Source organism: Pelophylax lessonae (genome assembly GCF_965119305.1).
Source record: "Pelophylax lessonae genome assembly, chromosome: 3".
Classification (NCBI taxonomy): Eukaryota; Metazoa; Chordata; class Amphibia; order Anura; family Ranidae; genus Pelophylax; species Pelophylax lessonae.
In genome coordinates, this window is record NC_138770.1 from 493,824,876 (window position 1) to 493,851,090 (window position 26,215).

General features: G+C 43.6%; 1 protein-coding gene across 1 annotated transcript in view; it reads left to right on the plus strand.

Annotated features, from left to right (window-relative positions):
* DHX57 (DExH-box helicase 57) overlaps window positions 1-26,215 on the plus strand; it is a 295,697-nt gene that overhangs the window by 76,935 nt on the left and 192,547 nt on the right. The window contains exons 7-8 of the mRNA XM_082251986.1: window positions 14,258-14,379; window positions 25,813-26,008. Coding sequence (XP_082108112.1) covers window positions 14,258-14,379; window positions 25,813-26,008 — 318 coding nt within the window. The remainder of the gene's footprint in view (window positions 1-14,257; window positions 14,380-25,812; window positions 26,009-26,215) is intronic.

The following is a 26,215-nucleotide window of genomic DNA, read 5'->3' on the forward strand; positions in this document are numbered from 1 at the left end:
GGAAATCATTCGGTCAGGGTACAAGATCAAATTTCTTTCACGGCCGGCGAACAGATTCTTTCCCTCAAATCTTCATTTGACCCCAGGGCGGTTGCGGGTCCTGCATCAGGCGGTGCAGGATCTCATCGTCCAGGGGGTTGTCGTCCCGGTGCCTCATCTGGACAGGTTTTGGGGTTTTTATTCGAATCTGTTCACTGTGCCCAGAAAGGAGGGCAAAGTGCGTCCGATTCTGGACTTGAAAGCGCTGAACCGCTTCGTGCACGTTCGCAAATTCCGCATGGAATCACTTCGCTCGGTGATGGCCTCCCTGAATCCGGGGGAGTTCCTGGCTTCTATAGACCTGAAGGATGCGTATCTGCACATTCCCATTTTCGAGGGTCATCAGAGGGACCTCCGATTCGCTGTCGCGGAGGATCATTACCAGTTTGTGGCATAACCTTTCGGTCTCGCTTCGGCTCCAAGGGTCTTTACCAAAGTCTTGGCGCCTGTTGTGGGCACAGGGCATTGCGGTCTTGGGATATCTGGACGATCTCCTGTTAAGATCGAGTGCCAGTCAGAGCCTGTCCACTACGGTCTAGACGCTTCAGGAGTTCGTTTGGACAATCAACATTCAGAAGTCGACCTTGTCGCCTTCGGTTCGTCTCCCGTATCTGGGAATGGTTCTGGACTCTGCTCAAGCAAAGGTGTTCTTGCCAGAGGACAAGCTCCGGACCCTGCAGAGCGAGGTCAGGTCCCTCAGGGACAACAAATCCTCGTCACTCCGGACCTGTATGCGGTCCCTGGGATTGATGGTGTCAGCCTTCGAGTCGATACCTTTTGCACAGTTTCACACACGATCTCTCCAAGAGATCCTAGCCAGGTGGGACAGACTACCTCAGTCCTTGGACCTGAGAGTGTCTCTGAGTCACCAAACCAGAATGGATCTCTTGTGGTGGCTTCAGTCCCCGGTGGTGTCGGACGGAAAATCCTTCCGGCCAATTCTGTGGACGGTGATTACCACGGATGCCTGCCTGTCGGGCTGGGGTGGCGTTCTGGGCAACCTGTCTTCCCAGGGCATTTGGTCAGAGGAGGAATGCTCTCTCCCGATCAACATTTTGGAATTAAGAGCGATCAGGCTGTGCCTGCTCCACTGGTCAGATCGTCTTCAGGGCCACCCTGTACGGTTGCAGACGGACAATGCCACTACGGTGGCGTACATAAACCAACAAGGGGGCACCAGGAGTGCCCGGGCGGCCCAGGAAGTGACCAGTATTCTGTCTTGGGCCTAGACTCATGTCCTGGCTTTATCGGCAGTGCACATTCCGGGTGTGGAGAATTGACAGGCGGATCATCTGAGCCGCCAGACCCTGGACCAGGGGGAATGGTCCCTACACCCGGAGGTGTTTCAGATGCTGTGCGCGAAGTGGGATTTCCCGGATGTGGATCTATTTGCGTCTTGGCTAAACCACAACGTGGAAAGGTTCGTGGCAAGAATGCACAATCCTCTGGCAGATGCCTCGGACGCGTTGGTAGTGCCTTGGCATCAGTATCGTCTGATTTATACCTTTCCTCCGATTCAGTTTTTGTCCAGGTTCCTTCGCAGGTTGGCCTCGGAACAAACACTGGTGATTCTGGTAGCCCCGGACTGGCCTCGCCGGTCCTGGTACGCGGACATCGTTCACCTGGCCGTAGAGCCTCCGTGGCGGCTGCCAATGTGGGAAGATTTACTGTCTCAGGGACCGATCTTCCATCCTGCTTTACAGTCGCTGGCTTTAACGGCATAGCTGTTGAAAGCCAGGTCCAGAGACAGCGGTCTCTCATCAGAGGTCATTCCTACCTTAATCAAGGCTAGAAAAGCCTCATCTGGTAAGATTTATTACCGAACTTGGAAAGCTTATTTTGCCTGGTGTGAGTCCAGAGGTTTCTCTCCTCGTTCATACTCGGTGGTGAGAGTGTTGGCTTTCATCCAATCGGTGTAGGAACGCCTTGCGTTGGCCACGATTAAGGGCCAGGTATCTGCACTGGCTGTTCTTTTCCAGCGCCCTGTGGCGTCTAATTCCTTGATTCGCACCTTTATTCAGGGTGTGCGTCACTTGGCCCCTCCCAGAAGGGAGCCCTTACCTCCATGGGACTTAAACTTGGTTCTGTCTGTGTTGCAACGGTCCCCGTTTGAAAACATCAGGGAGATCTCATTACCTCTGCTGTCTAAAAAGGTTGCTTTTCTGGTGGCGATCACTTCGGCTCGCAGAGTGTCGGAGTTGGCGGCGTTGTCCTGCCGTTCCCCTTACCTGGTGGTTCATAGGGATTAGGTCGTCCTTTCTGCCAAAGGTGGTTTCGGATTTTCACCTCAATGAGGACATTGTCTTGCCTTCGCTTTGTGCGAACCCTAAGTATCCAAAAGAGGTTGCTTTGCATTCTCTGGATGTTGTCAGGGCGATCAGGGTTTACCTGTCGTCGACTGAATCCTTTCGCAAGTCGGATTCTCTCTGTGTACTTCCTGAGGGTCCTCGGAAGGGTATGGCTGCATCTGCGGCAACCATTGCCAAATGGATCAGACAGACCATTGTACAGGCCTACTCGTTGCGGTAACGGGTTCCTCCCTTCCCTGTCAAGGCACATTCTACCAGGTCGGTGAGTGCGTCCTGGACTTTCGGGCATCAGGCTTCGGTGGCCCAGGTGTGCAAGGCTGCGACTTGGTCGTCGGTGCACACCTTTTCCAAATTTTATAAAATTGATGTTCTGGCATCAGCTGATGCCTCTTTTGGCCGCAAAGTTCTCTGTGCGGCAGTGCCATAGTGGACTCTGGTTTGTACGGGTCCCTGGCTGTTGGGGTTGTTTTTTCCCCTTGGTTATTTGTTTTCCTGGGTTATTGCTCATGTTGATCCCTTTTTTGTTACCCAGAAGGTTCCCTTGCTGTTCATATAAGGTTCCGTTCTCTGATGTGGGTACTGCGTTGCTTTTCTGGCGGTTGCGTTGCCCACCCCTCATGTCTACACTCCTTTGGGAAATCCCCATTAGTGAAGACTGTGTGAATGGGCGGGGACTGTCGGAGGACGTAAGAGAAAACTGAATTTTTGTAAAATCTTACCGTAAAATTCCTTTCTCTGAGTCCTCCGACAGTCGCCATCCCCGCCCCTCTTTGGGGGTTTTTTCTACACTATCACTGCTTGCGACCAAACTGAATTGGGATGGCTATTGCAGGGGGGTATTGGACTAGAAGGACAGCTCCCATGGGTGTGACTATGTAGATAAATTGTTCTTTTACAAGTCTTTTATGCCTAGAATCTCCTGTGGAGAGGAAGCAATACCCCATTAGTGAAGACTGTGTGAATGGGCGGCGACTGTCGTAGGACTCAGAGAAAGGAATTTTACGGTAAGATTTTACAAAAATTCAGTTTTTTGCTCTACAGGAACCATGTCCTGTGGTCTGATGAGACCAAGATAAACTTATTTGGTTCAGATGGTGTCAAGTATATAATTGTGTCTAATAGAGCAGTGTTTTTCAACCACTGTGCCGCGGCACACTAGTGTGCAGTGAGATATTGCCTGGTGTGCCGTGGGAAAAATTCCAATTTCATCCGAAGCACATGTTAAGCAGTGGTGGGATTCAGCCGGTTCTCACCGGTTCCACCGAACCTGTTACTAACATTCTAACATTTTACAAGTTCGTGGAACCGGTGGAAGCCGAGAGGGGCGGCAGAGACGGCTCTTTAAATAGGCAGTTGCTAATTAAAGAGCCGTCTCTGGGGGTGGACAGCAAAGCTTCCTGCTCACCTCCGCACTGGCTGCTCCTTGTCTTGAGTCCCCCCCCCCCCTTTCTGCTCCACTAAGCACAGTCTCCGACTCCTCCCCAGCCAGAGTCCCGACCTCACTCCCCCTCTCCCTCCCCCCCCCCAGTCGGCTCCCACGCAAATCAACTGAATGAAGTGAAGCACACAGCCAGGAGCACTATGAGAGCCGGAGGACACAGCAGGGTTGTCTGCAAGGCCAGCCCCCCTCCTCCCTCCTGTCATACACAGGTCGTCCTCTGAGTGATATGCTGATCGCCATGGCCCATCCGTGCTGCTGCTGGAAGAAGCCCAGGTGACTGTGGATGAGTGTCCTGCAGCTTGCTAAAGGTGAGTGAGATGACCCCATCCCCCACACACCATCCCATACCCCACACTATCTCCCCTGGGGAAGGGACCCCTTGTCACCTAGGGAGAGGGACCCCTTCTCACCTGGGAACAGGGACTCCTTTCCTGGGGACAGGGACCCCTTCTCACCTGGGAATTATAAAATGTCTTTGTGTTTATTTGATTCCTATTCAAGAGAATTACTTTATATATAGTCAATATAGGCACAGAGTTACATTTTTTAACATTTTCTAATGGTGATGTGCCTCGTGATTTTTTTCATGAAAAAAGTATGCCTTTGCACAAAAAAGGTTGAAAAACACTGTAATAGAGCACCTCTGGGACATTATATTTCGGTCCATCTGACGCCACCTGAACTCTGTTCAGGAGCTTAGTGATGCCCTGGTCCAGATCTGGGAGGAAATCCCCCAGGACACCATCTGTCGTCTCATTAGAAGCATGCCCCGACGTTGTCAGGCATGCATACAATCACGTGGGGGCCATACAAACTACTGAATACCATTTTGAGTTGCTGCAGTGAAATTTCAGCAAAATGGACTAGTCTGCTGCATCATTTATTTCACTTCGATTTTCGGGGTGTCTTTGAATTCAGCCCTCTGTAGGTTGATCATTTTCATTTCAATTAAACAATGTGGCATCCTTTCTTTCCTAACCCATTACCCAGTCCATATCAGTATAGATATCAAGCATGATATTTTTCCTCATTGAGACCTGATGTGTTTTCAAAGTGTTTCCTTAATTTTTTTTTTGAGCACTGATACACACTGCTCAAAAAGATTAAAGGAACACTTTTTAAACAGAGTACAGTATCAAGTCAAATAGACTCCTGAGATATTGATCTGGTCAGTTAAGTAGCAGAGGGGGTTGTTAATCAGTTTCAGCTGCTTTGGTGTTAATGAAATTACCAGGTGCACTAGATGGGTAACAATGAGACAATCCCCAAAACAGGAATGGTTTTACAGGTGGAGGCCACTGAAATTTTTGTTACCTACAGGCAGTTACTCTAGGAGAGCTGGATGGGGCTGTAGATGGTCCTTAACCCATCAGCAAGCCTGGTATCTCTTCCTTTGTGCACAGTAGAACAGGATGAGCACTACCAGAGCCCTACAAAATGACTTCCAGCTGGCCAACAGTGTGAATGTCTCTGACCAAACAATCCGAAACAGACTTCAAGAGGGTGGCCTGAGGGTCTGATATATTCTAGTGGACCCTGTGCTCACTGCCCGGCAACGTGGAGCTTAATTGGCGTTTGCCATTGAATTGGCAGTTCCGCCACTGGTACTCTGTGCTTTTCACAAATGAGAGCAGGTTCCCCCTGAGCCTGTGACAGACGTGAAAGGGTTTGGAGAAGCCTTGGAGAATGTTATGCTGCCTTTGGCATTGTTCAGCATGACCGGTTTGGTGGTGAGTCAGTGATTGTATGGGGAGGCATACCCATGGAGGGACCTCTACAGGCTAGACAATGGCACCATGACTGCCATTAGGAATCTGCATGAAATCCTTGGACACATTGTCAAACCCTACGCTGGTGAAGTGGGTCCTGGGTTCCTCCAGGTGCATGACAATGCCGGGCCTCATGTGGCGAGAATATACAGACAGTTCCTGGAGGATGAAGGAACGCTCGCCTTATCTAAATCCGATGCCGCCAGGTTGCACCTCCATCCGTCATCTCATTGGGAGCATACCCCGACTTTGTCAGGCATGCACACAAGCACGTGGGGGCCATACAAACTATTAAGTAGCATTTGAGAGAGAATATTTGGGCCTTCTGTCACTTGCCAACTATAAGAGTTGATGGTTATAGCGGTTATAAATTTTGATTGGAGCAGTTGCCATTTTTATAATACAGTTACCAGGAAGCACATTAGAGTGCTAGATTGTACAGAAGGAATTATGTTTTTTGAAGCATTAAAATGTCTTTACAATTTTGCAGAATGCTATACCAATCAGCCATTACATTATGACAGGGGGAGAGTCCAGAGGGTGGTGATTAATGGGGAGTACTCTGATTGGGCGGGTGTGGAAAGTGGGGTCCCCCAGGGTTCTGTCCTGGGACCAATCCTGTTTAATTTATTCATAAATGATCTAGAGGAGGGGATATCTAGTACAATCTCAGTATTTGCAGATGATACTAAATTAGGCATGCCAATATCTTCTATGCAGGATGTGGAAATCTTGCAAGCAGACCTGAACAAAATAACGGGGTGGGCAACTACATGGCAGATGAGATTTAATGTAGAAAAATGTAAAGTAATGCACTTGGGGGCCAGTAACCAGAAAGCAAGCTACTCACTTGGGGGGGAACCTCTGGGTGAGTCTAGGATGGAAAGGGACCTGGGGGTACTGGTAGACAACAGGCTTGGCAGTGGCATGCAATGCCAAGCCGCTGCAAGCAAAGCCAACAGAATACTGGGTTGTATAAAAAAGGGGATTCACTCCAGAAATAAAGAGATTATTCTTCCAATCTACAAAACTCTGGTCCGGCCACATCTGGAGTATGCTGTCCAGTTCTGGGCACCGGTCCTCAGGAAAGATGTGCTGGAACTGGAGAAAGTCCAGAGAAGGGCAACAAAAATAATTAGGGGAATGGAGGACATCAGCTATGAGGAAAGACTACAAGCACTGAACTTATTCTCTCTGGAGAAGAGACGATTGAGGGGGGATATGATATCAATGTACAAATACTGTACTGGCGACCCTAGCATAAGGAACAAACTATTCAGAGTAAGGGAATACAATAAGACACGTGGCCACTCACTAAAACTTTGAGGAAAGGCGGTTTAACCTTAAAGTGCGTAAGGGGTTCTTCACTGTAAGAGCGGTAAGGATGTGGAATTCTCTTCCGCAAGCAGTCGTATCAGCGGGGAGCCTTGATAATTTCAAAAAACTATTGGATGGACACCTTAAAGACCACAACATACAGGGGTATACAATGTACGGTTAAAAGCAAACACACACACACACACATCATAGGTTGAACTGGATGGACTTGTGTCTTTTTTCAGCCTCACTAACTATGTAACTATGTAACTATGACTACTGACTGGTAAAGTGAATAACTTTGATTTAAAAAGCAAAAAAGATGTCAATTCACTCAGGAGCTGTAGACTCAAACGTCCTGTTAGCCTGTGTGTCCACTGGGGGGATAGAGTGGATAGGCTCTTTCTTCAAGGCAGCATTTATAACATGCTTGGTCAGCGGGCTCTGCTTCAAATTTCTTGCATCATTGAAGTACTATGTTTTTAAGATAAGATGCGTCCAAAATATGTCTTAGGTCATTAACATAAACTAGACTTGCCTAATCAGGCCGCCTTGAAAAAAGTGTTTTTGTTTTTATTTTCCTTACTTGAGTTTTGTTTTTGAGACCGTATTTTGCTTGTTTTATTCATTTTCTCTTGCTGTAAAATTTGAAGAAAAAAATTCAATAAATGCAGAATGCAAAAAAGAGAAACGTAAGAATGTCCACGCTAGTAAAATCAACTAGGCAGCTAGCAAGGTACCAAAAGACTGCTGCTCTTGTTAGGGCAATATGTACACCACTTACAGTGCCTTGTGAAAGTATTCGGCCCCCTTGAACTTTGCGACCTTTTGCCACATTTCAGGCTTCAAACATAAAGATATAAAACTGTAGATTTTTGTGAAGAATCAACAACAAGTAGGACATAATCATGAAGTGGAACGAAATTTATTGGATATTTCAAACTTTTTTAACAAATAAAAAACTTAAAAATTGGGCGTGCAAAGTTATTCAGCCCCCTTAAGTTAATACTTTGTAGCGCCACCTTTTGCTGCGATTACAGCTGTAAGTCGCTTGGGGTATGTCTCTATCAGTTTTGCACATCGAGAGACTGACATTTTTGCCCATTCCTCCTTGCAAAACAGCTCAAGCTCAGTGATGTTGGATGGAGAGCGTTTGTGAACAGCAGTTTTCAGTTCTTTCCACAGATTCTCGATTTGACTTTGACTTGGCCATTCTAAAACCTGGATATGTTTATTTGTGAACCATTCCATTGTAGATTTTGCTTTATGTTTTGGATCATTGTAGGGCTGTCACGACTCGTCGACGTAGTCGACTACGAAGAATCGTCGACGTGCGTGAAAGGCGTCGACGTGTGACGTCACACGCATCTTGCGCGAGTTGCGAGTAAATAGCGGAAAATAGCAGCGGTAATGGCGACTTCTGCTCCTGGGGGAGAAAGTTCCAGCAGCACAGTTCCAGTACCACAAAAGGCTTCCAGCAGCAGTTCCAGCAGCACAGTTCCAGTACCACAAAAGGCAGCGAGAGCACGGTCACGATCGTCAAGGGTATGGGAATACTTTCAACAGAGGCCAAATAAAATGGTCCTTTGTTCCCTTTGCAAAAATGAAATGGCATACCACGGCAGCACAACTGCTATGCACGAGCACCTCAGAAGAAAGCATCCTGGCGCACTGACGACAAAGGACGAGCCATCTTTGTAAGTACTAGTGTACTACTAATTACAACAATATAATTAATGCTAGCTGATGATTGCTCAGGCCAGCTCACTTTTCTTTTAAATGGACTACAAGGCACTTTGCATTTGCAGCCCTCAGTGTCTGTCTTGCTGATCTGTGGATCCCTCAGGGCATGATTGACAAGTGCATTGTACAATGAATGATCTGACCATGACCACCAGCACACCTGAGATGCCATCAGCCATGCTTTTATTCCAAAATACGCAGAGAGCAACAACATATTTTGACTGCAGCATTATTAATTACAACATTGGCCATGGATATCTCAAACTTCTACTAGAAAAAATACAATTAATATTGTTGAGGCTGAGCATTCATAGATGTGTAAATTCTATCTAAATTGGTAATGTTATTAATTATTATTATTATTATTGTTGTTTTTCTCAGGAAGAGGCAAAGCTGTGTACAAGATTTTTTCTTTCATAAAAAGGATGTCACTGTTTGCACACCCCAAGTGGCCATTACACTTACCAATAGCATACTCAACATGATTGTAAACGATATGAGACCTCTTTCTATTGTAGACGGTCAAGGATTTCGTGAGATGATCAGCACATTTTACCCAGGATACACACTTCCCTCCAGGTCCCATTTCACTAAGCTGATGGAGAGGAAATATGAGGAGAATTTTGAAAGATTGAAAGCGTCAATCAAAGATGTGAAATCCAAAATAGCTCTCACCACAGACACATGGACCAGTATTGCCACAGAGGCATACTTGGGTGTCACATGCCACTTCATTAATGAAGACTGGAAGCTTACATCCTACAATCTGACCACTATGCCACTTGAAGATCGCCACACAGCTGAAAACATTGCTAACTGGGTGGAAAAAGCAGCTAAGAAGTTTGAGATATCCATGGCCAATGTAATTGCAGTTGTCCATGATAATGCTGCAAATGGTGTCGCTGCTCTGCGTATTTTGGAAGAAAAGCATCCTGGCATCTCTTCTCTCAGGTGTGCTGGTCATACATTGCAGTTAGTTGTCAACCATGCCCTGAGGCATCCCCAGATCAGCAAGACACTGAGGGCTGCGAAGTGCCTTGTGGAACATTTTAAAAAAAGTGAGCTGGCCACTACAAAGCTTAAAGCAAAGCAACAACAAATGGGTACCCCTGATCATGCACTAATAAATGATGTATCTGTAAGATGGAACAGTACTTTACACATGATCAGTCGCCTGCTTGAACAGAGGTGGCCTGTCACTGCAACACTTTCCGATTCTGATGTCACACCACGAGGGAAGCGCTTCCTGGATTTAAAACATGATCAGTGGAGCTTACTTGAGGAAGTGGAACAAGTCTTGAAGCCTTTTGAGTGTGCTACTGTTTTCTTGAGTGAAGAGTCCTATGTGACTGGTTCAGCTCTACCTCCTCTGGTAAAAGGCCTCCAGAAATCCATACAGAGCACAATTTGCCAGACAGCGGCAGTCAAGGCTTTCCAAAATGTTGCTGTGCAGGAGATGACCTCAAGATGGGAGCGGGAAACTAAATTCAGAGACGACGGTGGAGAAAATATATGTCTTATTGCAGCAGCCCTGGACCCCAGATTCCGCAAACTAAAATTCCTGGCAGCAGAGGATAGTTTAAAAGTCCACCTCAAGGTCCAAGCTCTTGCTCTTGAAGAGAAAAGAAGATATGAGAAAGAGCAAACACATCAACGTCAATGTGAGGAACAGGTGTCAGCCAGTGCAGACATGAAAATTTCAGAAAAGAGGCAAGTGTCTATGTTGGACTCTTTGCTTGGTTCAGATTCAGATGAACACCACAGTAATGGTGAGGATGACACTGGTCACATCCAAGATCCAGAAATTCACAGTGAAGTTGTGAGGAATGAGATACACATGTACTTTAGTGAGCAGGCCATTCCAAAGGAAGATCCACTGAAATGGTGGAAGGAAAATGAAGGGAGGTTTACCATCTTGGCCATGCTGGCAAAGAGTTACTTGTCTGTGCCTGCAACATCAACCCCATCTGAAAGGCTTTTCTCAGTTGCTGGCAACATTGTGACTAAAAAAAGAGCAAGCCTAACTACAGAGCATGTCGATATGCTAACCTTCCTCCATTGCAATGCTATATTATAGATACAGGCCGCCAACCTGTACCTGTTGCACTCTTGGGTTGTATTGTTGGACTTCTTTAAACTACAAGATGGCTGTTGGCTGCCTTCAGGTAATCTTTCCTCAGTATTGGCCATTATAATTTGCACAGTGTTGAGCGGTGCTTGCTTTTTGTTGGACTTGGCTCCTTTAAAACTGTTAGTTTTTAGGTATGTTTTACATTTACAAGTAACACACCAAAAAAATACTGGTCAACAATAACACTATATATGTAAAACATACCTAAAAAGTAACCAAGCTTTAAAGGAGCCAACTAGTCCAACAAAAGCACTGCTCAACACTGTGCAAAAGTAATGGCCAAAAATAATGGCCAATACAGCAAAAGATTACCTGAAGGCGGAGAGCTGACTTGTAGTTTAAAGAAGTTAAAGTGTTAGGCAGATATGGCATTTTTCATGCCTGATGCCCTAAAGTGTTTGGCACTTTATGTGTCTCTCTTGTATTTTTGCACAGTTGCACACAGTGTTGTTGAGCACTGCAGTGCTTTATAATTTATATGGCATTTTGAATGCTTTTGGTTTTGAATTAATGGCATTATTCCTGCCTGATGTTAAAGTGTTGTTTACAATACATTTTATTTTTGCCACTTTAACTTCAACCACATTGAAGTATTTTATGGAAAAACTTTAATAATAGTCGAAATATTATATTAGAAGTTGTACGTATCATTTTTTGTAAAGTTATTCAAAGGATTATTTAACTAATCAAAGAAAGAACACTAGATTAAGCAAAAAAAGAAAAAATTTAAATAATCGTTAGATTAGTCGACTAATCGTAAAAATAATCGATAGATTAGTTGACAGACAAATTAATCGTTAGTTGCAGCTCTAGATCGTTGTCTTGTTGGAAGACAAATCTCCGTCCCAGTCTCAGGTCTTTTGCAGACTCCATCAGGTTTTCTTCCAGAATGGTCCTGTATTTGGCTCCATCCATCTTCCCATCAATTTTAACCATCTTCCCTGTCCCTGCTGAAGAAAAGCAGGCCCAAACCATGATGCTGCCACCACCATGTTTGACAGTGGGGATGGTGTGTTCAGGGTGATGAGCTGTGTTGCTTTTACGCCAAACATAACGTTCTGCAGTGTTGCCAAAAAGTTCGATTTTGGTTTCATCTGACCAGAGCACCTTCTACCACATGTTTGGTGTGGCTTGTGGCAAACTTTAAACGACACTTTTTATGGATATCTTTAAGAAATGGCTTTCTTCTTGCCACTCTTCCATAAAGGCCAAATTTGTGCAGTATACGACTGATCGTTGTCCTATGGACAGAGTCTCCCACCTCAGCTGTAGATCTCTGCAGTTCATCAAGAGTGATCCTGGGCCTTTTGGCTGCATCTCTGATCAGTCTTCTCCTTGTATGAGCTGAAAGTTTAGAGGGACGGCCAGGTCTTCGTAGATTTCCAGTGGTCTGATACTCCTTCCATTTCAATATGATCGCTTGCACAGTGCTCCTTGGGATGTTTAAAGCTTGGGAAATCTTTTTGTATCCAAATCCGACTTTAAACTTCTCCACAACAGTATCTCGGACCTGCCTGGTGTGTTCCTTGTTCTTCATGATGTTTTCTGCGCTTTAAACGGACCTCTGAGACTATCACAGTGCAGGTGCATTTATACGGAGACTTGATTACACACAGGTGGATTCCATTTATCATCATTAGTCATTTAGGTCAACATTGGATCATTCAGAGATCCTCACTGAACTTCTGGAGAGAGTTTGCTGCACTGAAAGTAAAGGGGCTGAATAATTTTGCACGCCCAATTTTTCAGTTTTTTATTTAACAAAGTTTGAAATATCCAATAAATTTCGTTCCACTTCATGATTGTGTCCCACTTGTTGATTCTTCACAAAAAATTACAGTTTTATATCTTTATGTTTGAAGCCTGAAATGTGGCAAAAGGACGCAAAGTTCAAGGGGGCCGAATACTTTTGCAAGGCACTGTACATATAAGACAAAGGAGGCATACTCTTGGTGCTGTACAGTTAATTACAAACAATTATGTTACAGTAAAACCATATATAAGCTGGCTACAGTCACTAGCTAGTATGTCACTGTACAGATCCAGAGACAGCAAAAGCGACATGTGACGGGAGTGCCTACACTTTTCGTCAGAACGGTAGCCCCTCAGGTAGCAAGTGAACATGTTGTCCCTGAAGTTGATGTGTTAAAAGCAGAAACATGGGCAAGTGTATTTATATGCGCAACTTTGACAACTGCCAAATTGTAATGATTAGATGACTGGGTCAGAGCAAATCAAGAACTGCAGCCCTTGTGGGATGTTCCCAGTCTTCAGTGGTCAGGACCTACCAAAAGTGGTCCAAGGAAGGAAAACAGGCAACCAGTGACCGAATCATGGATGGAGATGGCTCACTGATGCACATATGGAGCGAAGGCTGGCCAGTGTAGTCCGATCCAATAGAAGAGCTACTGTAGCTCACATTGCTGAAAAAGTTAATGTTTACAATATAAAGTTGTCATAACACAGTGTTGTGTATGGAGCTAAGTAGCTACAGGTTGATCAGAGTACCCATGCTGTCCTGTTTACACAGTCAAGAGCACCTACAAATCAGAACTGGACAACAGAGCAATGGAAGAAGGTGACTTGATTTGATAAATTAAAGAATGGTTTGAGGTGCTGACTTCATATTTAGATCTCAATCCAATTGAGCATCCATCCGATGTGCTAGGAAAATGAAATCCAATCCATGGAGGCCACACCTTGCAACTTACAGAACTTAAAGGACACCACCTCCCAGCTCTCTGCCATGGTTACTTCACCTGTCCAGACTTTACTGTTTACTTTAGGAGTTCACTGCAGCAGGCTGCCCTCACCATTTCTGAGTGCACAGATGGGAGAGGATCTCAGCGTTCCAGGCACAACATCCATGGAGGGACAGCCTGGCAGGGCACAACTGAATTTTGGCTCTGGCCATTTGACTAAAGTATTGGGAGGACTGAATATTTTTAATTTCTATTTGCATTCATCTGTAGAAGTAGGCTGGTAGTGTGGAACATGTGCGTGTAAGGAAATCTCTTGGGAGTCTGAATCGGTTTATAAACTGAGGCTGTGAATTTTTGAACCTTTTGGTTTTAAAGTGTTTTCACAAAAGTTAAAATTTGCAAATTACCACACCTATAATTGTATATTGATTCCAGAGTAGATTAAATCCACCAATCAGTTTCATATTTTTCCTGAGGATCTGAAATCAAGATTGCTGTTTGAGTTCCCAGATCCAGCCTCCAAAAGGCATATACAGAAAACGTAGATTTATTTTGCAGAATGCATAAAGAGGAAAGAGATTTTCTAGTTTTTATCTTCATAATAGTGATGAGTGACAGAGCCTGAAACTTCACTAGCAGATCTCACCATTAGAGTACTCCAACTGTAGGAATCTAGTGAATGAGTACATTTAGTGCCATTCACTCAAAACTGAAATACCAGTTTTAGTATTACAGTTTAATACTGCTTGGTTAATTGCTCCTATAAGTTTGTGCTTTTGTTAAAAAAATTTCTGTGATTTTTCTAGGCATCCAAGACTTATCAGGCTATGCTTCAAGAAAGGATGAAGCTGCCAGTGTGGCAACATCAAGACACTATACTGCAGCTAATGGCAAAATATCAGGTCTTGGTTGTGTGTGGTATGACTGGGTAAGTCGTCAGAGCGTTGCTGTCTAAACAATAAAAGATTCTTTTTTGGGGGGTCATTTCATTTTGCAAATAGTTTATTCGCTTTTAAATATAAGCCTAATGAGATTTCATATTTATCATGCTGAGATATTTTTCTTTAACGCGACTGACACTGAAATTAAGATTCAAATGCTATCGCTCCCTGCACATAGAAACTCTCACTTTTTTTTTTTATTTTCTGTATTTTATTGGAGACATTTCCTCCCACTTCTTGTCCTGTAGAAATGAGAGGAATAAATGTTCCCACTGGAATATTTCCCCTTACCTCTTGTTAATGCAAACTCACAAATAATTGGATTTTCCTCACTTTTTACCTCAGTGAAAGCTCTGACTGGACAGGAAGTGACCCTCAATCCCCCACAGACAGTCATTACCGAACAGACCTTTCACAACTCTTTGCTGTGATCCAAACAAAGGAATAAAGTTTTTGCTAATGCCTCATGCACGCTGGACGTTTTTCCAGCTGCTGTTTTTTGGCTTCATGCGTTTTTTTCTGCAGCCAGTAAATTCCCATGAATGTTATCCTATGTGTCCAGGCTGTTAGCATTTTTTGGGAGGAGAGTTTTCTGGCTGTAAAAAATAACCCCAGAACTAGTGGGTTTTAAGAGGAGTTTTTCAGCTTTAAAAATGCTCTAACTGATAAAAGCTAAAAAATGCTTAAAAATGCGGCTATTCTGCAATTATCTGTGTTTTTGAGCTAAGAGCTTTTGTGGGAAGTTACACTGAACAAAATTATAAACGCAGCACTTTTTTGTTTTTGCCCCCATTTTTCATGAGCTGAACTCAAAGATCTAAGACTCAAAGATCTAAGGCACAAAAGGCCTATTTCTCTCAAATATTATTCACAAATCTGTGTCAGTGAGCACTTCATCTTTGCCGAGATAATCCATCCACCTCACAGGTGTGGCATATCAAGATGCTGATTAGACAGCTCGATTATTGTACCGGTGTGCCTTAGGCTGGCCACAATAAAGGCCACTCTACAATGTGCAGTTTTACTGTATTGGGGGGGTCCGAAATCCAGTCTGTATCTGGTGTGACCACCATTTGCCTCACTTAGTGCAACACATCTCCTTCGCATAGAGTTGATCAGGTTGATGGTGGCCTGTGGAATGTTGGCCCACTCCTCTCCAATGGCCGTGCGAAGTTGGTGGATATTGGCAGGACCTGGAACACGCTACCATATATGCATTCCAAACATGCTCAATGGGTGACATGTCTGGTGAGTATGCTGGCCATGCAAGAACTGGGATATTTTCAACTTTGAGAAATTTTGTACAGATCCTTGCAACATGGGGCCGTGCATTATCATGCTGCAACATAAGGTGATGGTCGTGGATGAATGGCACAGCAATGGGCCTCAGGATGTCGTCACAGTATCTCTGTGCATTAAAAATGCCATCAATACAATGCATTTGTGTTCGTTGTTCATAACATACACCTGCCCATACTATAACTCCACTGCCACCATGGACCACTCGATCCACAGGGTGGACATCAGCAAACTGCTCACCCACATGACGCCATACACGCTATCTGCCATCTGCCCTGTACAGTTGAAAACCGGGGATTCATCCATGAAGAGAACACCTCTCCAAAGTGGCAGACGCCATCGAATGTGAACATTTGCCCACTCAAGTCGATTACGACATACTGCCGTCAGTTCGAGACCCCCATGAAGGCGATGAGCATGCAGATGACCTTCCCTGAGACGGTTTCTGACAGTTTGTGCAGAAATTCTTTGGTTATGCAAACCCATTGTTGCAGCAGCTGTCCGGGTGGCTGGTCTCAGACAATCTTGGAGGTGAAGATGCTGAATGTGAAGGTCCTGGGCTTCTGTGGTTATACATGGTCTGCGGTTGTGAGGCCTGATGTACTGCCAAATTCTCTGAAACGCCTTTGGAGATGGCTTCTGGTAGAGAAACGAACATTCAATTCACGGGCAACAGCTCTGGTGGACATTCCTGCAGTCAGCATGCCAATTGCACGCTCCCTCAAAACTTGCGACATCTGTGGCATTGTGCTGTGTGATAAAACTGCACATTTTAGAGTGGCCTTTTATTGTGGCCACACCTGTACAATAATCATGCTGTCTAATGAGCATCTTGATATGCCACACCTGTGAGGTGGATGGATTATCTTGGCAAAGATATGCTCACTAAGGGCTCTTTCACACGGGCGATCCGATCAGATCCGCCTGTCAGTTTTTTAGGCGGATCTGATCGGATCCTCCATGCAGCTCTATGGGGCAGCGTATGTCAGCGGAGACACCTCCGCTGCCATCCGCATCCGATCCTGTGCGTGAAATCTGGACGGATGGAAACCCTATTTTTCCATCCGTTCAGTAATCGGAGCGGATCTGATGAGAGCGGACAAGCGGTCCGCTTTCATCCGATCCCCCATAGAGGGCAGCGGGGGCTGAGACACCTCCCTCTCCGCTCTGCAAGCGGAGACGGAGCTGTCACCCACCCGGCTCAGCGGGGATCGCGGATCGATCCCCGCTGAGCAACACGGATCCGCCTACGGAGCGGACCGTGTGAAAGAGCCCAAACACAGATTTAGACAGGTTTGTAAATTTTTTAGACAAATAGGCCTTTTGTGTACGTAGAAAAAGTCTTAGATCTTTGAGTTCAGCTCATAAAAAATGGAGGCAAAAACAAGTGTGTTGCATTTTTATAATTTTGTTTAGTGTAGTTTTGCTAAAAAATGCTACTGCAGAAAAACGCTGAAAAACTTAATTCTACAGCTAATGCTACTGGATTTTTATATAACGCCCAGTGTGCATGAGGTTTAAATCTTCAGTAAGTTTTCCAGAAGTTTGTTTTAAATTTTCCTATTCCATACCCAAGGGTGGCAAAAAAATCTGATAATTTAGGATTGTTCAAGGATTTAAGAATTGATTGTGGTTACTGTGCAGTTGTTTAAAGTGGAACTACACTCTCCCAATCAACATTGTTTTTAATCCATTGGCTGCTAACATTCGTAAAATAGATGGGAAGGTATATTCTATTTATGCGTTTTAAATTTTTTTTTTAAGTTTGCATTTTTCAGTTGCTTCCTGATTTTTAGCCTAGGCTAAAATTATGTTATACATCTTTGAGTCTTTATGAGCATTTTTTTTTCTTTCATTGGGATGAGGGGCTTTGTTTCAGCTAAACACAACCTCCTCCCTGCATGCCTGAGCTAAGGGTAGAGGGATTCCTGGAAGTTAAATGCTAAACGAATCATCTGCCCTTAAGTTGGCTGCAGCTAGAAATGCTAGGAGATTTTTTTTCAAAGTGTTTCTCAACAAAATCGAGAATAGGGTTTTGGATCTACTGGAGGTTCAATAGTTGTGTCTGCCACCATCCCAAAAAAATGTTTGTGGTATTTGTGGTGCCTCAAGTCAAGGTGGGATTTTAAGGGCAGGAGTAAAGGGGATATCGAAGGTAATATAGTAGGTAAAAAATTTATTTACAAAGTATGAATATAAATACAAACATTCATGGTGAAAATGGGTAAAGGCCCATTGTGCCAGTGAGAGAAGAAAAGTTTAGATGTGATAACAAGTGACAAAAATGTGACTTGAATTGATTTTGGTGATCCTGCTCTGCTGATTCTCATGTCAGAAGACCGGAATAAACGCAGAGGAGGTAACCAATCGGTTAATCCGACATGTTTCGGCCAACTATGGCCTTTATCAAGGATCTGTCACCGATTCTAAAATAATCAAAGAGATATATGGTATCAAGTAATGGCAATTTGAAGAGAACCATAATTGTAAGGCAAAAGCGCACAATATATGAGTACATACATTTTAGATATATGTCCACTTCCTAAAGTTGAGCCTTCCCAGAGTTTCTCCAGGAGCTACAGGAACAATATGCTGTGAGGGTGAAATAAGTGGTTGACTGAGTATACAAACAAAGGGAGCCAAAGATTGACTGGTAAGTAAAGTAATAGTAATTACTTGCTGGGCAGAAGATTCTAGTCCAGGGATCCAAATAGGATTGAATATATATCAAAAAGCTTCCACAAGATTGGTTCTGAAATCTAGGTAAAATATAGTAAGGTTGCCAAGAGTAGGTAATTTTATTAAGGTATGTGTGCATTTAACATGAAAATAATTTGGACTACTTTCCAGAAAAGTTTCCAGAGTGGTCCTTAGAAACTTGGTAGGAGAGATCTATGAAGGCTCTCCTCCAAGTAAAACTTACGTTTAGATGTGGAAATTAGCAGGGTCACAGCATGAGGGCTCCGGGTCCGCCTTCTCCCTCGGTCAGAGAGAGACTGGCAGGCTCAGAGTGTTCCCCGGCCTATAAAGGCAGTCGCGCATGCGCAGTGAGCGCTGCGTGATGCTGTCTGGTATTGTCCGTGCACGGCGTGGAGGGCGCTTGCGTGCAGCAAGAGCGCATCCCCAGAGACCGTGCGGACGTGCCAGTGAAGGCCGCCGACACAGTGCGAGAAGCCGGATCATCCCCGAGGGGATGACATGGAGGTACGAGACCGACCATACGGGTTCAAGTGCCCCGATCCATAAGGATTCGGGGCTACCTGTGCCGGGAGTTCATGGAGTCTCGGGTGGAGGCTTGGGAAGTGGATATAATAATGAAAATAAAATATAGTAACAAGGAAATAATAAGTAAATATACAATAATGAATGAATTAGCAGCATAGAATTTGCAGAGGAATTTTCTGTGGGAGAAGGAGGAAGGGGGGGCAAGGGGGGGGGGGGGTTTTAGGTGGAAAAGAAACAGTCGGGCTCCAGGGATTGATCACATAGGAGGCAGTTGGAAGATCAGTGAAAAGAGGTCCATATCCTAGGGATAAATCATAGTCAATTCAGATTAGATTTACAATCTGATATGTAATAATCAAAGGTGGACAAAAAATGATAATAAAAATAATAATAATAAAATTAAAATTAAAATTAAATATAAATAATAATAAAAAAATTAAATGGGGCACATCGTATGCTAACATCTATCTGGGCGCTTGGGAGCAGGAATTCCTCTCCGATGAAGAGAACACAATCTACGCCGATAAAATACTCATTTGGCAAAGGTATATTGACGATATACTTATCGTGTGGAATGGCCCTGAGACCATGATTACAGAATTACTAACCAAGATGAACCAAAACAAATACAACATGTTCTTCACTATGATCTACAATAAACAACAAGTATCCTTTCTCGATACTCTCATCTACAAAGACTCCAGCGGAAAAATCGCTACCACACTATACAGAAAGGACACGGCCGGCAATTCTATTCTTCATGCTTCCAGCTTCCACCCCCAACCGCTCATTAATTCCATACCGTACAGCCAATATTTAAGGTTAAAAAGAAATTGCACAGATCCTGCTAAATTCCAACTTGAGGCCAACAATTTAACTACCAGACTATCACAAAGAGGCTACACCAAAACCTCACTGCGTAAGGCCTTCAATCGTGCCAACCAGATGGACAGAGAAACACTTCTCTTTAAAAACAAAGAAACAACCAGAACGGAACCAGACACCCGAATCATCACCAGATTCACAAACGAACATCAACAAATCAGGAACATCCTTACAAAAAATTGGTCAATCCTCTTGGAAGAGCCCAGCACATCGAAACTTTTACCTCCAAAACCACCCATTACTTTTAGGAAGGCTGGCTCCCTACAACAAAAATTAGTATCTAGTGAATTTAAAGAAGGATCTAAGAAAGATCCCTGCAGAACCAAAGGGACTTTCCCTTGTGGGAACTGTGCCCAATGTTATGTGATCCGTCAAACGATCAATACTATCTTACCTAATGGGGAACCCTTCCAATCTAAACATTTTTGCAATTGCAAAACCAAGGGCGTGATTTATATGATGACATGTGAATGTGGGTCTTTCTATATTGGGAAGACCCGACAAGAATTCGGGAAACGTGTAAACCAGCATCTGCAAGCCATGCATGTTGGCAACTACTATGTCCCTTTGGGTAGACATAGAGCGTACCATCACAACTACAAAATGCCTAAAATAAACTTCATGGCCTTGGATAGAATCCATGTGCCCCTTCGTGGTGGTGACTGGAACAAGACCCTCTTACAGTTGGAAATGCGCTGGATCACTAGACTCAAAGCTACCACACCACCTGGACTAAACGAAGCACAAAGCTTCCGCCCATTCCTTCCAGGCTTTTCCTCCGGGAAAACGGACTAAAGACTCCTTTTATAATTATATTAATTTTTTTTTTTTTTTTTTTTTTTTTTTTATTATTTATATTTAATTTTAATTTTATTTTTATTATTATTATTTTTATTATCATTTTTTGTCCACCTTTGATTATTACATATCAGATTGTAAATCTAATCTGAATTGACTATGATTTATCCCTAGGATATGGACCTCTTTTCACTGATCTTCCAACTGCCTCCTATGTGATCAATCCCTGGAGCCCGACTGTTTCTTTTCCACCTAAAACCCCCCCCCCCCTTGCCCCCCCTTCCTCCTTCTCCCACAGAAAATTCCTCTGCAAATTCTATGCTGCTAATTCATTCATTATTGTATATTTACTTATTATTTCCTTGTTACTATATTTTATTTTCATTATTATATCCACTTCCCAAGCCTCCACCCGAGACTCCATGAACTCCCGGCACAGGTAGCCCCGAATCCTTATGGATCGGGGCACTTGAACCCGTATGGTCGGTCTCGTACCTCCATGTCATCCCCTCGGGGATGATCCGGCTTCTCGCACTGTGTCGGCGGCCTTCACTGGCACGTCCGCACGGTCTCTGGGGATGCGCTCTTGCTGCACGCAAGCGCCCTCCACGCCGTGCACGGACAATACCAGACAGCATCACGCAGCGCTCACTGCGCATGCGCGACTGCCTTTATAGGCCGGGGAACACTCTGAGCCTGCCAGTCTCTCTCTGACCGAGGGAGAAGGCGGACCCGGAGCCCTCATGCTGTGACCCTGCTAATTTCCACATCTAAACGTAAGTTTTACTTGGAGGAGAGCCTTCATAGATCTCTCCTACCAAGTTTCTAAGGACCACTCTGGAAACTTTTCTGGAAAGTAGTCCAAATTATTTTCATGTTAAATGCACACATACCTTAATAAAATTACCTACTCTTGGCAACCTTACTATATTTTACCTAGATTTCAGAACCAATCTTGTGGAAGCTTTTTGATATATATTCAATCCTATTTGGATCCCTGGACTAGAATCTTCTGCCCAGCAAGTAATTACTATTACTTTACTTACCAGTCAATCTTTGGCTCCCTTTGTTTGTATACTCAGTCAACCACTTATTTCACCCTCACAGCATATTGTTCCTGTAGCTCCTGGAGAAACTCTGGGAAGGCTCAACTTTAGGAAGTGGACATATATCTAAAATGTATGTACTCATATATTGTGCGCTTTTGCCTTACAATTATGGTTCTCTTCAAATTGCCATTACTTGATACCATATATCTCTTTGATTATTTTAGAATCGGTGACAGATCCTTGATAAAGGCCATAGTTGGCCGAAACATGTCGGATTAACCGATTGGTTACCTCCTCTGCGTTTATTCCGGTCTTCTGACATGAGAATCAGCAGAGCAGGATCACCAAAATCAATTCAAGTCACATTTTTGTCACTTGTTATCACATCTAAACTTTTCTTCTCTCACTGGCACAATGGGCCTTTACCCATTTTCACCATGAATGTTTGTATTTATATTCATACTTTGTAAATAAATTTTTTACCTACTATATTACCTTCGATATCCCCTTTACTCCTGCCCTTAAAATCCCACCTTGACTTGAGGCACCACAAATACCACAAACATTTCTCAACAAAATAAATCATGGAGATATGGATGGATTGGTGAGTTTGTTTTGAATATAAAAAAATGAATTGCATTGTGTTTTCAGTTTGTGGTGCTCAAATAAGGTTTAGTTCTGCTTTAAAGTGGAATTCTAGGCTACCACTAAACTATCGTTAAAAGGGTCCCCTCACCTCTCCTAACACCTGTGCTAACTAACCTGCATGAGAAAGATGTACTGTAAATACTTACCTAATTTTTAGGCTGGTCCGGTCACATAATCTGGCTCCCCTGTGTCAGCCAGGGCAGCTGCAGGGGAGAGGAGGGAGCGCCAACAATGAATTGGCCCTTGAATCCTATGGGTGACATCACCACTCCAGGCTTTACTAGCCATTGTCTGAGGACACTCTCCTCTACCCTGCCGCAGCTGCTGGCTGACTCATGAGATCATGTGACTGGACTGGAGAATGCTGAAAAGAGTAAATATTTCTTACACAGGTTAGTTAGCATATGTATTAGGATTGGGGAGGGCTCAGTTCAGTGGTAGCTTAGATTTCCAACTTAAAGCGGAACTAAACTGTATTTGAGCACCACAAACTGCAAACACAATTTAATTCTTGCTTAATATTCAAAGCAAACTCACCCATCTATCACTGCACATCACTGCAGCTGCAGGCATCAACCAGGTATAACCACTTGAAGTCCAGTGACATACCAGGTACATGACTGGTCGGCAATTGGTTAACAACTAGTCTTGATAAAGAGTGACCTTCACTGTTAAGCAGTGCTCACAAATACAAGGGCTGATGTTTAGATGTGTGTTGGAAATCTCCTTGTGAGTGGACCCAATTCTTTGCTCTGCTGTGAAATAAAGAAAAAGATCAAAGTACCATGTGTTCTCTACTGTTAGTTTCAGCTCTTGTGCATTTGTAATAGAGTATTTATGACACTTTGCTCAGGAGAGAACATGGGAGTTGCCATTGCAGATTTGTTTTTGATGGATGTGTGACGGAGTTACTTTGGTTGTGGGGGCCCGTGTAACCCAGCTTACCTTCGAGAGGTTGAGAAATCCCTCTCTCAGCTCCCTAGGCCCCTCATATGTGTAAGTCACCCTGTGTCTATTAGGGATGCATGGCGACCAAGAAAATGATGGACAGCTACTTAATAGACACTTAGAATATAGTTTGGATTGCTCAAATGGGACAGTAATATTTGTCAACAATATATCTAAAGGAATATATGCAGACTCTGGGACTCTAGCTACCTATTGCCAATAAGAGACTGCTTCACACTGTCAGACTCATAGCAGATGCTAAGATCATCAGGTCAACCACCTGTCTTCCACACATTGTTGATTATGCTGATTTACTCACCTGTTATCTACTGTGGGTTCTGTGGTTACACTTCTAATTATGTGTATTGTATTTTGTGAGCTCGATAACATCAAGTCTGCTAGTTAAGTAACTCAAGGTAATCACTGTTATCTGTTAGTTGCTGAGGGAAAACGGTATACTGTTTGTGTCGGTTGTTCTTAGATATGTTAATTATATTTCTGTACATGATTTAATCTGCATATGCTAATGTGATCAGGCACCTGACCTGGTGGGGTAATTTGATCAGGAAGGGGATGTTCTCCTATGTGTATATATTGTGTGTGTCTGTTCAATAAAGTTTGTTATTTCAGATCCATACAAGAGCAGTTTAGGCTAGTTTTGTATGTAGGGCAGCTGTAATATCTGATACATTTTGTTCAGACTGGAGAAAGCGGTATTCTGGCGGAAGCCCACAAGCACAGTTTGTGGTAGCTGTTCCGTTACAGATGCAGTCTCCAGAGTTGTCATCTTCTTCTTTGCTTCTCTATTTGGTGACTTGAGCCTTCAAATATGTAAATCATGTCTGCATTTTCTAATTTGCCAATGCTCTTTGTAGTTCAGTGACTCAGCAGTGTCAATAGAGATCACAGGCCAGGAGCCATCCTATACAAAAGTAGATCCTCAAAGACTGCTCCCATATTGACTTCCTGCTAGGTTCCACCTGTGTTTTTGTTATTACAGGTATTCGTTTAGTTAAATGTTTTTATATAGCTCCTCTATCTTAATGGTAGGAAAGCACATTAACCTATATTGAGTGCTTAGTGGCTGTTGTGTGTTTTTTCAAACAATCACTAGGAGCATAAATATACTAAAACTCCGCTCCCCTCTAGGTGTATTTTTTTTTGTATGTCATGCAAAATGTAATTGCCAAAGGAATCTCATATTTTTCCTAATATTCCAGTTTACATGCATGCAATTTTCACTTTTTCATGTTTGAAAATGCTGCATGTCCATCTTTGGTTAGGCTTTGGTCCTGTAGACTTAAATGAATTGCATCAAAAAAAGGCGTATTCATAATTTAAGACTCGTTTTGACACTTTTTTTAATGTTGTTTTTTTTGTCATAACACAACAAAAAACACTAGAAGCATAAAAATGTATGAAAATCACAGACTGATACATGTGAACCTAGGCTTATACTAAACTGCAGGTTAAATAACCTGCAGTACTATGTTCAGAGTCTTCAATGTCAACATTGTGAAGTATTGTAAATAAATTCATATGTAACCAAAACCATCAGAAATGGCAATCTTAATTTTTAGGTCAGCCACACACGCTCCTTATACGAATCTTTCAAAGTATAAGAAGCCTAGATTAGTGCTTCTTGAAAAATCTCTGCTTTATCAGCATCTAAGCAGCCTTTGACTGAAACCACACAGTAAAGCACCAATAGACATATGCTACTTGTAGTACTTTGTCCCATCTTCCTAGGCCCCCCTACCCCATTAAGAATTTCACTTGATGGCACTTGTCATGGACAAAAGCTTTGTAGCCAGAGATGAGTGTAGGCTATCTACAGTATGCAGCCATCTCCTTGCTAGCTGCATTGTCGGATGGCAGGTGGGGGGGTTGGGCATCCTGTCCAACCACGTAGTTAGCCTTAGTTGGCATAAAAGAAGATAGTACAAAGTACTACATGTACTTTGTTCCCTGTGACAGAGTACTATTCCACTGCATGGAACCGAACGGTTCGGCTCGCTTTTGTGCTTTTCCACTGCTGGTACCGCATGGTATGGTGTAGGAACGGTTCGGTACGGTACGGTACAGCGCCGCTTTTCCACTGCATGGAACTGAACGGTACGACTCTCAAAAACAGTACCACCTCGATTGTGGTTCCAAGAGGTACCATATCCCACAGTCCTTTGCATGCAGTCACTACTAGCCACTGATTGGTCAGAGAATCCCACCCACCCCGTTGTTATCCCACCCACTTAACTTTAGTACTACTTTAGTGGAAAAGCAAACCATACCGTACCGTACCGAACCGTTCCAACACCGTACCATGCGGTACCAGCAGTGGAAAAGCAAACCGGGCCAAGCAGGGCCGAGTAGAGCCGAGCAGGTACTTGCAGTGGAAAAGTGCCATAATAAAAGGAAAGCAAGACTTTATTAACTCCATTTGGGGTTCTCTTTTATCCAGATGATGCACATGGGATTTAAAAATGTATATATAATTTTGTACTTAAAAGTGAACTAATGTGTTTTGCTTTCTTTTTTTTTTCTTCTTTTTTTTGTACTCCTTAATCGCAGATGTGGTAAAACCACACAAATTCCACAGTTCATCTTGGATGCTTCTTTAAAGGAATCTTCCAGTTGTCTGGCAAATATTGTATGTACACAGCCACGTAGGATATCTGCCATCTCTGTGGCCGAACGCGTAGCTCAGGAGAGAGCTGAGAGAGTTGGGATATCTGTGGGATATCAGATTAGACTTGAAAGTGTCAAGGTTGGTGGAATGCCTAGATTAATATAGATTACGGTAGTCCTACTAAATACCAAATCTTTATTCTATTTAGCTAAAACTTTTAGACACAACTAGAATCTCTTTGTGTACATATGTGAAAATGCATTAATACGTTGCCAGGACTGCCTTGTTAATGCAGCTGTCCAAAGTACATACTAAGGGTATTTTTATCACATCCACATTATCAGT